The sequence below is a fragment of the Antedon bifida genome, chromosome 1 (genome assembly GCF_963402885.1).
Source record: "Antedon bifida chromosome 1, ecAntBifi1.1, whole genome shotgun sequence".
In the NCBI taxonomy this organism is placed as follows: domain Eukaryota; kingdom Metazoa; phylum Echinodermata; class Crinoidea; order Comatulida; family Antedonidae; genus Antedon; species Antedon bifida.
In genome coordinates this window covers 20,558,161-20,574,452 of record NC_136226.1, presented here as the reverse complement: position 1 = coordinate 20,574,452, position 16,292 = coordinate 20,558,161, and the positions used below count along the sequence as shown (strand labels likewise).

The 16,292-nt window shown below is 32.3% G+C and overlaps 1 protein-coding gene across 2 annotated transcripts in view; it reads right to left on the bottom strand.

Annotated features, from left to right (window-relative positions):
* LOC144844447 (histone-lysine N-methyltransferase SETDB1-like) overlaps nucleotides 1–16,292 on the bottom strand; it is a 258,872-nt gene that overhangs the window by 130,562 nt on the left and 112,018 nt on the right. For both annotated transcript variants that reach the window (XM_078701370.1, XM_078701379.1), the window contains one exon: nucleotides 6,774–6,878. In XM_078701370.1, coding sequence (XP_078557496.1) covers nucleotides 6,774–6,878 — 105 coding nt within the window. The remainder of the gene's footprint in view (nucleotides 1–6,773; nucleotides 6,879–16,292) is intronic.

The window sequence follows — 16,292 nt, the reverse complement described above, 5'->3', positions numbered from 1 at the left end:
ACAATATTTCTTCTGGCTACGATTTAGGCTATCTAAAGCTATATAGACTGCCAGGTCATCTAGGCCTAGGCGGCCTAATTGGTCTATGCCTACTGTATAGATTTTCTCCCAGATTTCTACTTAAAATGTGATTTAGGCCTGGCTTCCTAAATAATATCGACATGAAATCATACGAGTTCTCCGTCTCTCCCGATTCCCCACGCTCGAGCTCTGTGCAAATCGCATGTTGTTGCATGTGACACGAGCTACAGTACTGCTCCGGTCGGTCTAGAGGGCGGTGTGTTTCTTTTATGGTCAGAGCCATATTATATAAAGAGTTACAAATTAGAAGCCATTTTTGTGTCAAAGAATTCGCACGCTGAGGGCGCGCGTGTCTCTTTTGTTTAGCGTTTTCCTATAGTTCATGCATTATTTTTAGATTTTTTTGTCTATGAATAACGCTTGTATTCCGTTTTTATTTTAGTAATTAATTTTATTAATGGTATTAATTTGGTAACATATATATATTGTGTCTATAATAACAAAAGAATAAATGCTAGGGCCTACATGCAAGTCAGGATACATCAAAGCATGAACCAATACAAAAAACACACAAATTCACCCCTCTTTTTATACAGTATATGGATCTCTGTGTGTTTTTGACACAAACTTTCAGAGACTCGTTCATCATTTCATTTGTAATAATTTGCCTTTATTATTTTAATATTGTTCATACCCTATTCAATATATTAACAAATATATCCACGACACTTTATTATTTTATTTAGTCATCAAAGCATGCATTATGAATTGAAAATATTACATAATTGTTATTAATAGGACGTAGTTATGGGATGTTTCGTTCCAAAATCAATCAATCGAACTTTATAATGTACTAGCGCACGCGCGCGCAATATTCTTTGCCGCAAGTACTTCTGTACGCTGTGCACATCAATATTTCACCGTTAGATGTGCAATTACATTTTTTTAAATATAAGAAAAAGTTTAAAGTATTTTCTTGCTCCTATACTTTACATGCATTAACGAAGACAAGTTTGACACAAATTGATCTGCATATCACGTGACTATAATCCAATGTCGTAACTCTTTATATATATGGCTCTGTTTATGGTAATCAAGCATGCAGTAGTGTAAACAAGGCAGAATGTACACGGCGAATGCATGATGTGCAGAACGCGATGATCGGCCCATCGGGGCGATGATATTAAGGTTGTATTCAACTTTACGATGGCCAATGTTTGATGAGTTTTAAGTCAGCCGAATTCAGAGAAATTACTCCATTTTTTGGTGAGAATTTCTTTTAAAAAAATCGACGTCGGCCTAGCTAGCTAGGCCTACCTCTGTCCTAATGATAAATTATACACTGGGACTTTGCCCGGGGATATGCTTGCGTGCGAAGGTAATCGTAAAGTCGGGGGTGGGATTATACTCGAGGTGGGATTATACCCGAGGAACTACGGTAATCAAATAAATAATATGAAAAAAATACAACACAATTAATATCGTAATAAGAATAACTGGATTAAACCTCCTTCATCCGGGTGCAAGTACAATCATGATATTGAAAAGGTATCGGAGACAACTATATAGACCAATTCATTCTCATCATTCTGTATGACACTGTTGTATAATATTTTTGAATGTCACCGACAAATTATACATTTACACGTATGTTCTCAGTGTACATAATAAAACAACATATATTTCTGGAGATTTATTATCAATATCCACTAGAAACTTTACTTAAGTACTAAGTGCATTGACAATAAAAGCATCAGAAGTGTATTTTAAAATGTTATAGATCATGATAAAATCATACTACAACACACTACAGTACACAAGGGTCTTTTTAGGAAAGCTGGACATATTGTACAATAGTAATGAAACTATATGTATTGGCATATACTGTATATGGAAAAGACAGTGTTGATTGTTGACAAATTGTATTTACAAACAAACAGATGATAGAATGAAGATTCATAACAATTGTGTAATTATGTCTCATATAGTGTCTCAGGATAATGATGTGTCATTGTTTTATATCATTATACTGGCACCTGGAGAGGATTCGTTATTCTTATTATTCGTTTTAATCTAAAAGACAGAAACACTTTGTTACAAAAGCATAAAGAGGAAAATGCATCATGTAAAGTACCTTCTATCAGTGAGAAACGAATTACCTATTATTATTAAAATTAGAGTATTTATTAAAATAAACACCCGCTTTGAATATAATCCTCCTACTCTCACCCCTTCCTTCGATTTAAACGGCCCGCCACATGCATATACACAACAAGGCCATATAAATGGCTGCAGTCGCGTGCTCAAATTGGAGTTAGTGTTTACCGACCAACCGACCAACATAGTGAGCTGTAGAGTTGCGTTGCACACGACTAATAATTGTATCACAACAAATTTCAATGCCTACCATAATCTACAATTTACCAAACATTTTGTATCACTTTTTAGTCGTGTGGACGTGACTCAATAGTTCACTATGTCGGTCGGTCGGTCTGTCTGTCGGTCCGGTATCACTATGAGTTTTATCGCTTTTCTGTACTTTTTGAACTGTTTTAAAGTACATTACTTTTTGAAAGTTCATTTTTTTCTGAGAGCACGCAACTTATGGCTGTTGGACTTGTTCATATTAATTGTGCTGTATTTTTTTTTATATTTGCTGTAGGTAGTATTTATTTGATTATACATGTTACCATATTACACCAACAAAACAAAAAATAAATGTTCCCCAAAAAACGACGTTTCTATCAAAATGTTTGATCGTCCTCGGGGGTCAACAATACCTTCTAGCATTATTATAAGCAAAATACAATTACAAACAGTAAAGGATTTGTTTTAAATCCTATAATGAAACAATTTAAAGCATAAGTTATTGCATAACATTACTGTCCAAGGATAAGTTGTGTAGAGATATGTTTTTAACATAACATTAGTAAGTAATAGTATTTCTGGTCATCTTTTAACCAAATGTTCTTTTAGAATGAATGTCTGTATATTTCGAACAATTTGATACCAAATTTAAGTTTCTAAAACCAGTACTTACAGAGATATGAAGATGCCCTTGTATGTGGGTCAAAGTTCAGAAAGGGCATTTCTGATCATTTTTGACTAAAATGCCCCATTAGACTGAATATGAATGCATGCCTTCTGAACATTTTGAGACCAACATTGACTTGCTGCGACCAGTGATTGCCGAGATACAAGTACCTATTTATATTTGTCTTGACCCTGACCCTTTGACATTTTTCAAAATGTGTAACCAATAACAAAATGTATATTTTGAACAATTTAAGACCAAATTCAAGTGTCTACGACCAGTAGTTACGGAGATACATACATGCCCTGGGTTGTGGGTCAAAGGTCAGAAATGGCATTTCCGGTCATTTTTGACTAAAATGTCCCATTAGACTGAATATAAATGTATACCTTCAGATCAATTTTATTTTAAGGACATGTTGGTGTTTGGTATTATAACCTTTCACCCTGACCTTTTGACCTTTCGGCACATTTTCAAAATGTGCAACCAAGCCAAAATTGATTGTTTGACCATCCTAAACCAATTTCTGAAGTCAAATTCTCTGTATACCTCAAAGTGCATACGAAAGTTGATCTAGCTACTAGAGTAAATAGGAAAAATTTAAATCAAAATCAATTTTGAGCATTTCAAAATTGTTTGCACTTTCAGCACGCACTTGTGCGCAGCTTGTACAAAGCGTAGAAAAAATGGTTTTTGCATTTGATTTTTGTTTTTCATACCTTCTTTAGTAGATTTCATTCATTTTGATCAACTTTAATTGCAAAATAACGACACACATGCATGTTAAACTTTAATTTTTCATCTATCTCTCGTTCAAAAGAGAGCGCTTTTACGTGCCCAAAATTATTCAAACTAAATATGTTCTTTCTCAATAAATTTTTTTTCAAATGCAATATTAATTTTTATTACGTTTTCTTATCAAAAAATTAGAATAACATGAGTTACTTAATTTCATATACAGTATTTTTCAATCTTTTATAGCTCCTCGGAATGAAAAGTTAAAAAACTTATTATGAAAGTTGTTGAATTGTAGATATGAATTCATTCACAAATCTGATGTCATGCCGTCATCATATGGCCAGCTGAATTCAAAAAGTCGGATTTTCATCTCTTTCGTAAATGTTTGTCGTGTTTAAAAGAGAGCGCATCTCACTTTTAAGTTAATATGTTGTTGCTGAGATAATTTCCTTCCGAAATTGCTATCTTAGTGTTTCATTTTTATACCGTCACCATGTTAAAAATTGGAATAAATGGCGGGTTGTGTAATTTCACCTATTCTACACTGTATATAGTATATGACACAAAATAGACAGAATTCAGGAACTAACAACATATCATATTCTTCAGTTCAGGTCATAATGGTCCTTTTAATCCTTTTCTGTGTGCAATACTCCAACATGCATGTGGCATTTGTCGTGTGGATAACTAACTCGTCAAAGTGACGAGTTCATGTCATTTTTTGTGGCTCGCATATCTCTAAAATGTGTTAACATAACATTTCATAACTTTGTCAACATATGGACATTTATATGAAGTTGGGCAGCATTTATTTTTTAAAGATGTCAAAGTTGCACAACGTGACTTACACCAGATTTTATTAATTTCAATGATTCTCCATATATTAAAAACCAAACATTATTTTTTATTGACACTTTGTGCGCATTTAAAATGTTAAAATGTGAAAAATTAATTTCTAATCAACTTCTACGCGAATCATGACATTTTGCGCATGTCAAAAATTCCCACGCGCACGAAATATTTTAAGCGTACTGTGCTCACAGAGTATGAAAAGTTGCACATCATCAATTACGTGCGATTTATGAAATTTTATGTTTGATCATAGAATAAAAACTAAAAGTTATTTTTTATTGACACTTGGTAAAACTTTAATTTATAAATTAATTTCTAATCAATTTTTACGCGAATCATGATATTTTATGTCAAAAATTCCCACGAACATGTACTTTTTTATGCGTACGGTTCACTTGAACTACTTTTTCCAGCCTTTCTAAGTCCTTTTAAAAAAAAACCATGTCCACTTTAAATTACGCTATACGAACATGTTGAATTAGACAATTTGCACGCCTTTTAGTTGAAAAAGTTGACAAAACTATACCTATTTTGAATCTATTATAGCTCCTCAGGATCAAAGGTGATCCCCATTTAAAAAAATTATTATGCAAGCAGGTAAGTTGTAAAAATGAATTCATGCAAAATTGTTACCTCTCGGATGTTATGTCAATCAATTATCTTTCGTATCATTAAAAAATATTTTAAATTTTATCATCATGTCTAACAATTTACATAATGTGGGTCACTTAATTTCATCTATACAGTAAATTTCAATCTGTTATAGCTTCTGAGAATGAAAAGTAATACCATGTTTCTGGAAGCTGTTAACTTGTAGATATGAATTTATGTTAAAATTGTGCCTATCTTTTTTTTTGTCATAGTTCACCACATTTAAAAGAGAGTGCATCTTGATTCTACGCATCTAAATTTCCTTCTCCAATTTTTGTGTCTCGCGTATCTCTAAATGTGTTAACATAACATTTTATAACTTTTTCAACAAAGGACGACGGATATCCTTTTTTCTAGAGCGTAAAATCATAAACAGCCGACATAGCCATTTATTAGTTACGCACCCTTGCGCGAAGACGATCGGCAGTATCTCTCTCCCTCCCCTGTCTCGCTGCACCCTTCTGAATAGCTTCTCTCTGGTGATACAGCATAGGCCTAGTCTTCCTAGCGAGGGGCCACGCATTAAAACGCCATGTTTTTTTATTGCTTTTAACACAGCCATTTTAATCCAATAAAAATGTTATTTCGTTAAACAATTAAATTAGAAGTTCAATTGTTATTTTCGAAAATTCCACTTTTAAGTTTAATTTGAACTGTATATTTAAGGTTATATGCAATTATTTCTAGTTGTTCTTCATAAACGATAAAATGTTAACTTTCTTGTCCTCAAAAAAATAAGACGAAAATTAGTTTAAAGCTCATGCATAAATTATTCATAAAGTCCCTATTCTCAGTTATCTGAGTGCCTAGAAAAATAAAAAAAAAGATATATTGCCAACATAAAGAAGCAGATCAAATCAGTTTATTGGACAGCCTCAAAATGTATATTGCAGGCCTGCCACTATGTTCTGACCAATCTTTGAAAAATGAATTTTTAGTTAGAAGTTTTATTTTGCTTTAACCATTTATTTTATTTAAGGTGAGCATAACATTTTAACAGTCTGATTTGATTAATTACAGTATTATAATTATATTAATCAAAGTTATATCAAATACAGTGTTCTCCCCAGGCCTTTGAAGCGTGATGCTTGATGTGAATCCTGGGGAGAACACTGAAATAAAATAACTTTACTGATCAAATAATTTGATTACTTGTAAAACCATCGGTCTCATAGTTTGGACAACTAATATGCATATTAAAATGTTGAACTTTGACCTTATGTCAACTATTTTGTTTTTTAGGTAAGTTCTATGATTGGTCAACATTGACATTTGACTCTTAATCACAGATTCAAGTGATTGAATAGATACCTAAGACCAACATGTGCTTTAATAACTTGGTTATTATACATATTATATTTTGAATTTTGAACTTTGACCCCTTATATCTCGAAAACGTTTCCTATCCTGATTGATTACCTTCCAGATTCGTGAAAGTTTGATGGCAATTTGTCCCCTTTCGGGTGGTAAAACTTACTGTGTTGCTGCATATCCATCATCAAAACTGTTCTCATCTGTACTAGGTATATGATGTGGGGATGAACTGCTACTATCTGTGTGATAATCTGCATCAGAATTGCAACTATAATTGAAAGATGAAAACTGGCAATTAGTGTAATTTTTTTTTTTCATTTTTTTTTATTTCATCATATTATACATTACAAAGGAAAAACATAATCAAATTAAATTTAAAATAAAAGCTAATAAAAACAACATAGATATCCATCTCCTTATAGGCCCTAAATTAAATAAAGGTTCATAAAAATTATTCTAACCTCTAACAATTTCATATTTGATTTATAAATGTTTCGAATTGTATCCATTTTGTATTAAAAATACTGTCCTTAAAATGTTGATGATAAATAAATTTTTATAGTTGGCTTACATTTAACTAGTTTACATTTATAAATACATGATTTTACTATTAGAATAATTGCATTAATGGCTTTTAAATTAAAATTCTTGGTATACGAAAATTATGCTCTCTTTACTAAAAATAATTTGCAGTTTTTTCAAAAATGTTTTCCTGGAGGAGGTTCCATTTTTTTTTTACAATTGGACAATTACAGAACAAATGCTTAATGGTTTCAATTTGACCATCTCCAAATGAGCACATTGAAGTTTCTTTTATATTCATTTTAAATAATTGTTCATTTGTTGCAATTATTGTATTTAAAATTTTATATTGAAAATATATTAAAACAATATTCATTGTACACGTATGTGGAGCTATGGTTAGATTGTTTTCCATTGGTCGTATTCTCTGCCCATTTCTTTTGTGCTTTCCATGATTTAAACAATGAGTTGTTTAGAACATCATAAAAAATGCGACAACCCTTTCTTTGTTGAAAGAGTACTTTTATATGAAATGGAATATCTGGCAAAACTGTTTTTTTAATTTCACATGTCATTAAATTTTTACATTTTTCCATAAGAAGCCCTTTTAATCCTATTAACTTTATATTTCTTTTTTATTCATAAATTGCTCATTGCTGTTTATTAAATTCATTCATTAAATCATTAACAAACAAAATACCTGCTTTTTTCCAAATTTATAAATTTGTTGCCTATTCTTATTACTTCATTATTCCAAACTTGCATTTGTAATAGCTCATCAACAGATTTTGGATAATGAATAGAAATAAAATTACTCCATGCATCTATTACCTCTCTCCAGAAGAGAATTTTATGCTTCAGACCCATCAAGTATAATGGTAGTGTCGTCTGCATATTGAGATATTGTGTATTTCTCATCTCTAATTTTAACTCCCTTAATTAGGTTGTTTTGCTTTATTAAATTATTCAATATTTCTGCACAAATTAGAAAAATATATGGAGAAAAGGGTCCCCTTTTCTACAGCCTCTTTTAATTTTAAAACGATTCGACATAGCACAGTTAGCATTAACTGAGGAATACATTTCTGAATAAAAGATTGTAATCCACCTTCTAATAGACTCACCAAAGTTAAACATTTCCATGGCTCTATCAATGAATATATGTGAAACAGAGTCGAAGGCTTTTTCAAAGTCAATTAATAATAGCATACCAGGAATCTTTAACTGTTCACCAATACATATAATGTCATTCATTAGTCTAATATTTTCGGCAATAAATCTATCTGGCATAAAACCATTTTGCTCTCTACTTATAATATGAGTTAATACATTCTTTATTCGATTAGCTATACACCCAGACACTAACTTATAGGTGATGCTTAATAGTGATATAGGTTGCCAATTTTTTAGAAGGTCCCTTGGTTTATTCGGTTTAGGTATGAGCGTTATGATTCCAATTTGTTGAGATTGAGATAGTTTTCCGTTATTATACACCCAATCGAGCATTCTAACTAAGTAGCCACTAATATCAATCCAGAAAAATTTAAAGAATTCGGCGGAGAAACCATCTTTTCCGGGACTTTTATTGTTTTTCATATTTTTTAGAACTTGTAATATTTCATCAGTTGTTAATGGCCCCTCAATTTCCTCCTTTTATTTTTGAGAAAATGTTTTCATACTACTTTTTCGCGCCGTGGCTCTAGCCAGCTATGTCCCAGGAGGATATACTCATTAAGAAGCTTTTTCATCGCGGTAGCTATAGTATCTAAGGCTGACAGTTTTGCGACTTTGTAAACTCGACTATAAAAAATGTCTGGGAAAAGAGAGTCTATGAGGGCTCACAGTTGAACGATTTTAGATTCTCGCCCTTTGATTGCTTGTTTGCAGTTTATCACCGCCCATTTTTGGAGATCTAAAAGTATGATGCTTTTTGATTGGAGTTTCCATGACAACCTGAGGTGATTGACAATTAGATTGGCTGCCCAAGTGAAATGCAAGGGCTGTAGCTTGTCAACAACAACAAAGCATTACGATGTCTAGAACAGAATTGGTGAACATTAAAAAATTGTCTTCATTTTTTTGGTAGGTAAGGTTGATGCAATATTTTAAATCAAAGACACAAATAATATGAAAATATAATGTTGAAGTACCTATTGTTTAAATATTAAAATGATTGGTTGAGAATTGATAAACGGAAAAAGAAAATAGTAGGCACATGTTTTTCGATTCTCAATCAAGCTAACTTGGGACTGCCTGCAGAGGACTGTCAGTAGAATTTTGGCTAAACATAGGTTAAATCTTATATATATTAAATTTTAACCAACAGTGATTATAATTATGATTAATATATGAGGCATGGCATCACAAAATAGGCGTAGTGTCGGAAATAATAATTTTTTAGATTTTTATATATTCGTAAGATATATTTAATAAGCTTTAAAATGAGCCGTTGTTTATTAAAACCAAATAACATTTCAAATTGAAACTTTGCAAAAGTTTAATTTATATCATGCGCTAACTTTCTGTAGAAAAAAAATTGCGTGTTTTACACAAAGTTACGCATACACGCGCATTTAAAATTTCAAAATGCGCAAAATTAATTTCTAATCAACTTTCTACGCGCTTCATGTCGTTTTAAGCATCTAAAAAATTCCCACGCGTGCGCAAATTCTTTCGTGTGCGGTGTGCACGTAGCATTAAAAACATATTTTTTGTGTGATTTATGTTTCTCCAGCCTTTTCTAGTAATTTTACCAACTTTAAACAATTTCGACTTAAAGTTATGTCATACGAGCACGTCGAATTGGACAATTTGCGCGCGTTTTTGATGAAAAAGTTCAAAAATTCATCAAAATTATGCCTTTTTTTAAACAGTCGTAATTTCTAAACTGCACGGTCAACTTTTTGTGGATGACATATTCTGGAAGTTGATGAGTTGTAGATATCGGATCATGTATTAATATGGCTAACCGGACATTGTAACGTCATCGTATGGCCATGCGAATATAAAATTTAGGATTTTTGTATCTTTCGTCATAGCTCATCACATTTAATAGAGTGCATCTCCACTTATCCGGTTTCCATTTTCACCCCGATTTTGATATTGTCTAGGTCAATCAACTATCTTTCGCATGAGTTAAAAATATTTCAATTTTTATGACGTCATCATGCCTAAAAATTTAAATTACGTGTTGCATTAATTTCATCTTTACAGTAAATTTTAATCTGTTATAGCTCGTAAGAATAAAATGTGATAATCACGATTAAAACGTTTTCTGGAAGCTATTGGATTGTAGATACGAAATCATGTAAAAATTTTGCCAATCGGATGTTGTGACGTCATCATATGGCCAGTTAAATAAAAAAAAGTTGTATTTTCATCTTTTGCGTCATAATTCATTACATTTAAAAGAGCGCGCATCAATATTTCACGTATTCAAATTTCTTCTACACATTAATATGTTGTTGGTGAGATAATTTCTTTCCGAAATTGCTACCTTCGGGTTTCATTTTAAAACCGTCAACATGTTAAAAATTGCAATAAATAGCGGGTCCCGTAATTTCACCTATTCTACACTGTATGTGATATGGATACAGATTATACTGTGTATACTATACATGAATCAAAATAATAGAATTCAGCAATAACAACATATTCTTCAGTTCAAGGTCATAATGCCAACGTGAACACTTCCTTTTGTCCTCAGCCTATCCCCTTAATGTTAAAAGGTACGTCGTTAAACGTCCATGTTGCACCACTTGTGACGAGTTTCATGTCTAGTTAGGTGATCATTTAGAATAAAATGATCACCTATTGTTATTGTACAAAATCTTTATTGTTGTTTTTGTTATTGTTATTATTCTTCTTTCTGTACACTTTTTGTGTAACAATTATCTCAAAAAGTTGAATAGCAATGATCACAAAAATTGTACAATGTCTTTCAAATACTTTAACTTAACCATAATAAGCTTTCCAGTGTGATCACTCAACCGTGACGTCAATAATACGCGATTTTGTGAAATCACACTATTAATCATATCTCCATAATTCATTATCACATATCAATGAAATTCACTACATGTAAACTACAGGTCAAGGGTAAAAATATAAGCAAATAAAAACTTGGGCTTTCGGAGGGCGCTTTAAGAGTACAAGTACACTTAGGCTACCTTTAACTAGAATCTTTAAATTGTAAATAATTTAAAAGGAATACGATCATTTGTGATTCATAGATTGCTTTTAATAGTACAGGTGAATGATAGTTGTGCTTTATTTTTCACATTTGGATGGTTTAGGCCTCATATTGCAACATAATTTATATAGGCCAAGATACGATCTATTGTCCCTGTTACCGCCGATTTTCGATCAGTGGAAAACGATCATAGAAACCCGTTTTTGTTTACCCTAACAACGGGCTAGCTTTTTTTTTTGTTTGGTTATCCGCACTTGGCGGATAACCCCTTGTTATTGTCAGGATCTTTTTTTTTTTTTTTTTTTTTCTTTTTTTTTTTTTTGGTTATCCGCAACTTAGTTGCAGGATAACCCATGTGATTGTAAATATCTTTTTTTTCATCATCTTTGTTCTTCTTTCTTTCCCGGAATTTTGTTGCACGCATATCTCTCACCCTTGTCAACATAAGATTGTATAACTTTGTCATAAGATTGATCTGTAGCTGTAGATGTGCAGGAAACTTCGTTATATGACGTTAGAGTCGCGTAGCGTAAGTCACGCGCGATTTTATGAATTTCAATGTTTGGTCATAGATTATAAACCAAAAGTCATTTTGTATTGACACTTGGTGAAAATTTAAGTCATATCAAGGGCAAACTTTCTATGGATTAAAAATGGCATGTTTAACAAGAAGTTACGCGCGCACGCGCATTTAAAGTTTCAAAATGCGCAAAATTAATTTCTAATCAACTTTCTACGCTGATCATGATACTTTGAGCATGTCAAAAATTCCCGCGCGCGCGAAAAAGTTTACGCGTATGGTGCGCACGGAGCATAAAAATCATGTTTTTTCACTTGAATTATGATTTTCCAGCCTTTCCTAGTCATTTTAAAAAAGATTTACATCATTTCAAATTAAAATGACGTCATACGAACACGTTGATTTAGACCATTTGCGCGCGTTTTAGTTGCAAAAGTGACAACATATTGTCAAAATTAAGCCTATTTTTATTCTATTATAGCTCCTCAGGATCATCCACGACCCCCAATTTTTTTAATTTAATATGTAAGCAGACATGTTGTAGATATGAATTCATGCAGAACCTTTACCACTCGGATGTTATGACGTCATCGTATGGCCACACGAATGTAAAATATAGGATTTTTTACTCTTTCGTTATTGCTCATCAAATTCAACAAAGCGCTTCTCGGTTATACGTATTCCATTTCCCCCGAAATTTTAATATTGTCTACGTTAATCAACTATCTTTCGCATGAATTAAAAATATTTTAATTTTTATGACGTCATCATGTCTAAAAACGTAAATAACGTGGGTCACTTATTTTCATCTTTACAGTAAATTTCAATCTGTTATAGCTCGTCAGAATAAAAAGTGATAATCATGATTAAAACGTTTACTGGAAGCTATTGGATTGTAGATACGAATTGATGTGAATATTTTGCCAATCAGATGTTGTGACGTCATCATATGGCCAGTTGAATTCAAAAAGTCATATTTTCATCTCTTGCGTAAAAGTTCATTGCGTTTAAACGAGAGCGCATCTCACTTTTACGTGCCCAAAATTCTTCAAATTTGTTTTAATGTAAATTTTTAGATAATTATCTTCTAAAATTGTTATCTTTATATGTCAATTTGATGACGTCATCGTGTTAAAAATTAGATTTAAAAGATGGGTCTCGTAATTTCGTCTATGCTACACTGTATATAACATATACAGTTTATTCTGTAAAATACTGTAATATGGTGTATGCTACATAATAGGTACAATTCAGCACTGTAAACATATTTATTTCATGTCATAGGATGGCATAATAATTGTCGAGGGACATATAGTTAAGTATGTGCATGTTGCGTTTGCGCGGATAACCCGAACTCGTCAATGTGACGAGTTCAAATCTAGTTTTTCTATATTCTTCTTTCTTTCCACGAATTTTGTTGCACGCATATCTCTAATTCTGGCCAACATTAGATTGTATAACTTTGTCATAAGATTGACCTGTAGCTGTAAATGTGCAAGAAACTTTGTTTTATGAATTTCGAGTCGCGCAGCGCAAGTTACGCGCGATTTTATGAATTTCAATGATTGATCATAGATTAAAAACCAAAAGTCATTTTGTATTGAAACTTTGTGAAAATTTAAGTCATACCATGCGCAAACTTTCTATGGATTAAAAATGGCATGTTTCACAGAAAGTTACGCGCGCACGCGCGTTTAAAATTTCAAAATGCGAAAAATCAATTTCTAATCAACTTTCTACGCGTTTCATGTCATTTTGAGCATTTCAAAAATTCAGACGCGTGCGCAATTTTTTATGCGCGCGTGCGCACGTAGCGCAACATCATTTTTTTTTTGCTTGATTTTTGTTTTTTCAACCTTTTCTAGTAATTTTACCAACTTTCAAACAATTTTGACTTAAAATCACGTCATACGAGCACGTTAAATTGAACAATTTTTCGCGCGTTTTTGATGAAAAAGTTCAAAAATTTGTCAAATTATGCCTTTTTTTAAAATGTCATAGATTTCAAACTACGTGGTGACATTTTTTAAAATTACAGATTCTGGAAGTTGATGAGTTGTAGATATCAAATCATGAATCAATATGGCTAACCAGACATTGTGACGTCATCGTATGGCCACTTGAATATAAAATATATGATTTTTGTATCTTTCGTCATAGCTTATCACATTTAATAGAGCGCATCTCCACTTATCCGTATTCCATTTCCCCATTTTTTTTATATTGTCTAGGTCAATCAATTACCATTCGCATGATTCACCATTTTTAAAATTGTGATGACGTCATCATGTTCAAAAGCGTAAATAACTTTGATCACTTATTTTTACCTATACGGCACAGTATGTAGTATGTATACAGTATGTATACTGTATATACTTAGACGTGACACAAAATAGAGAGCACACTGAAATTGTTTTAATGGCATAATCGTTTTTCTGTTTGCAATATTCTAACGTATGACGTGGCCTTTGCGCTGCGGATAACCTAACTCGTCCGTAGTGACGAGTTCAAATCTAGTTTTCCTTTCTTCGTGTCAAACGCAACGGTCACACTTCAATAAGCAAGGAGTAAAGCCTATTGTTTTGTCAAACGCAAGTTGACATGGCGACTTCAGAACACGGTGCTAATCCTAATATTAATAATGTTAAACCGATCTTTGTAAAAGATGAAGATATTATATCTAAGGAAGATGAGTACCTAAAGGAAGAAGATATTTTCTTTGCGTTGAATCAAGTTATAAATTGTGACTTTCTAGTCGGAGCCCAAAAGGTGAGGAATTTATGGAGGATATATGTTAATGACCATGCTGAAAGAGTGAAAGTTATAACATCAGGGCTGAACATCAAAGGTAAACTCATTAATGTACATGATAGAAATCCATTTTTAAGAGAAAACATAAAAACCCGCTTGTTGATCAAAGACATACCTCTGTCTGTAAGAGACGAGGAGATCACAGACGCGCTGAAAAAATTTGGATGCAAGGGAATTAGCGAAGTGCAATACATAAAATTCCGAATAAATGGAAAGCTATCTCGGTTTCTAAATGGAGATCATGCAGTGTTCGTTGAACCCTTTAAAGACAGCCTCCCAAGGTTCTTTAAAGTTAATTCCTTCAATGCAAGGCTCTTTCATAAGGACCAGAAAGATGACATGAAATGCTTTAAATGCGGTTTGCCGGGTCATAAAGTATATGAATGTCCAACAAAGTTAAAAGAAATAAGATGTTACACATGTAACAAGCTTGGACATGTCTCAAATAAGTGTCAGGAGTTTTTAAATGAAAAAGCAAATACCAACGACTCTGACATAATTCCACTTACGGAAATGGAGAATGCCAACGCTGAAGATGAGAATGTCCAGATAAAGATAGTAGAAAGCAATGACCATGTTCATACAGAAGAGGCAGAAGAAATAAGACCTACAGAAAAAGAGAGAAGCGTAATCGAGGTATTAGAAGATCTACTAATTAAACCTACAAATCCAAGAAACGCTCCAGATTCTTTGGAACTGGATGAGAAAGTGCAACAGATAATGAGAGAAGCTATCGAAAGGGTAAGAACAATTAACAGCGATGACGACACACAGCCAGGACAGCATTCAACTCAAGCATCAAAAAAAGAGAAAAAGAAAACAAAAAAGAGTGGGAAGAAAAATGAGGATCAAGAAACCAAAACATCAGAAAAAACAGCGAAAAGTACGAAAGGAATGCGACCGATTACAGACTTTGCCACAAATATTGTACCCGAACAAGATACATCGGAAGGTGCTGCAGCGGCTAGACAAAGTTTTGCTGCAAGCAAAAGAAAGAAAAATACAAACAGTGGTGAAAATAATCTAGAAAAGAAAGAGAAGAAATCAGACTCTGTAAGTTAAAAGACGGTGTTATGTTATAATGACACTTTTTTTTTACATGTATTATAAAGTACAGTCAATTTATTTATTTAAAAAAAAATAAATTAAAAAAAATTATAAAACAAAGAAAAAAAAAATAATAATGGATGGAAAACATCATAAAAGGCCTCTACAACTAATCTCTTTGAATGTTAATGGTTTAAGAGATAGTTTTAAGAAAAGAAAAAGAAAAGTATATAAGTGGTTTGAAGAGCAAAAAACTGATATAATTTTGTTACAAGAAACCCATTTTGACAAAGCAAATATTAATGTTTATAATAAGATATGGAAAGGAGAATCTTGCAATAGTTTTGGAAAAACAAATAGCAGGGGTGTATCCATTCTATTTAAGCCAGGCTTAGATTTAGAAGATTTGAACATAAAATATGTTGACGCAGAAGGCAGAATACTTATTGTAAGCTTTAAACACAAAAGTACCGTTTTAAATTTAATTAATGTTTATGCACCAAACAATTATAAAGAAAGAGCTTTATTTTTTACAAAGCTTGAGAAGAAAATTAATTCTTTATGTAACATAAAAAATCAGTATATAGTAA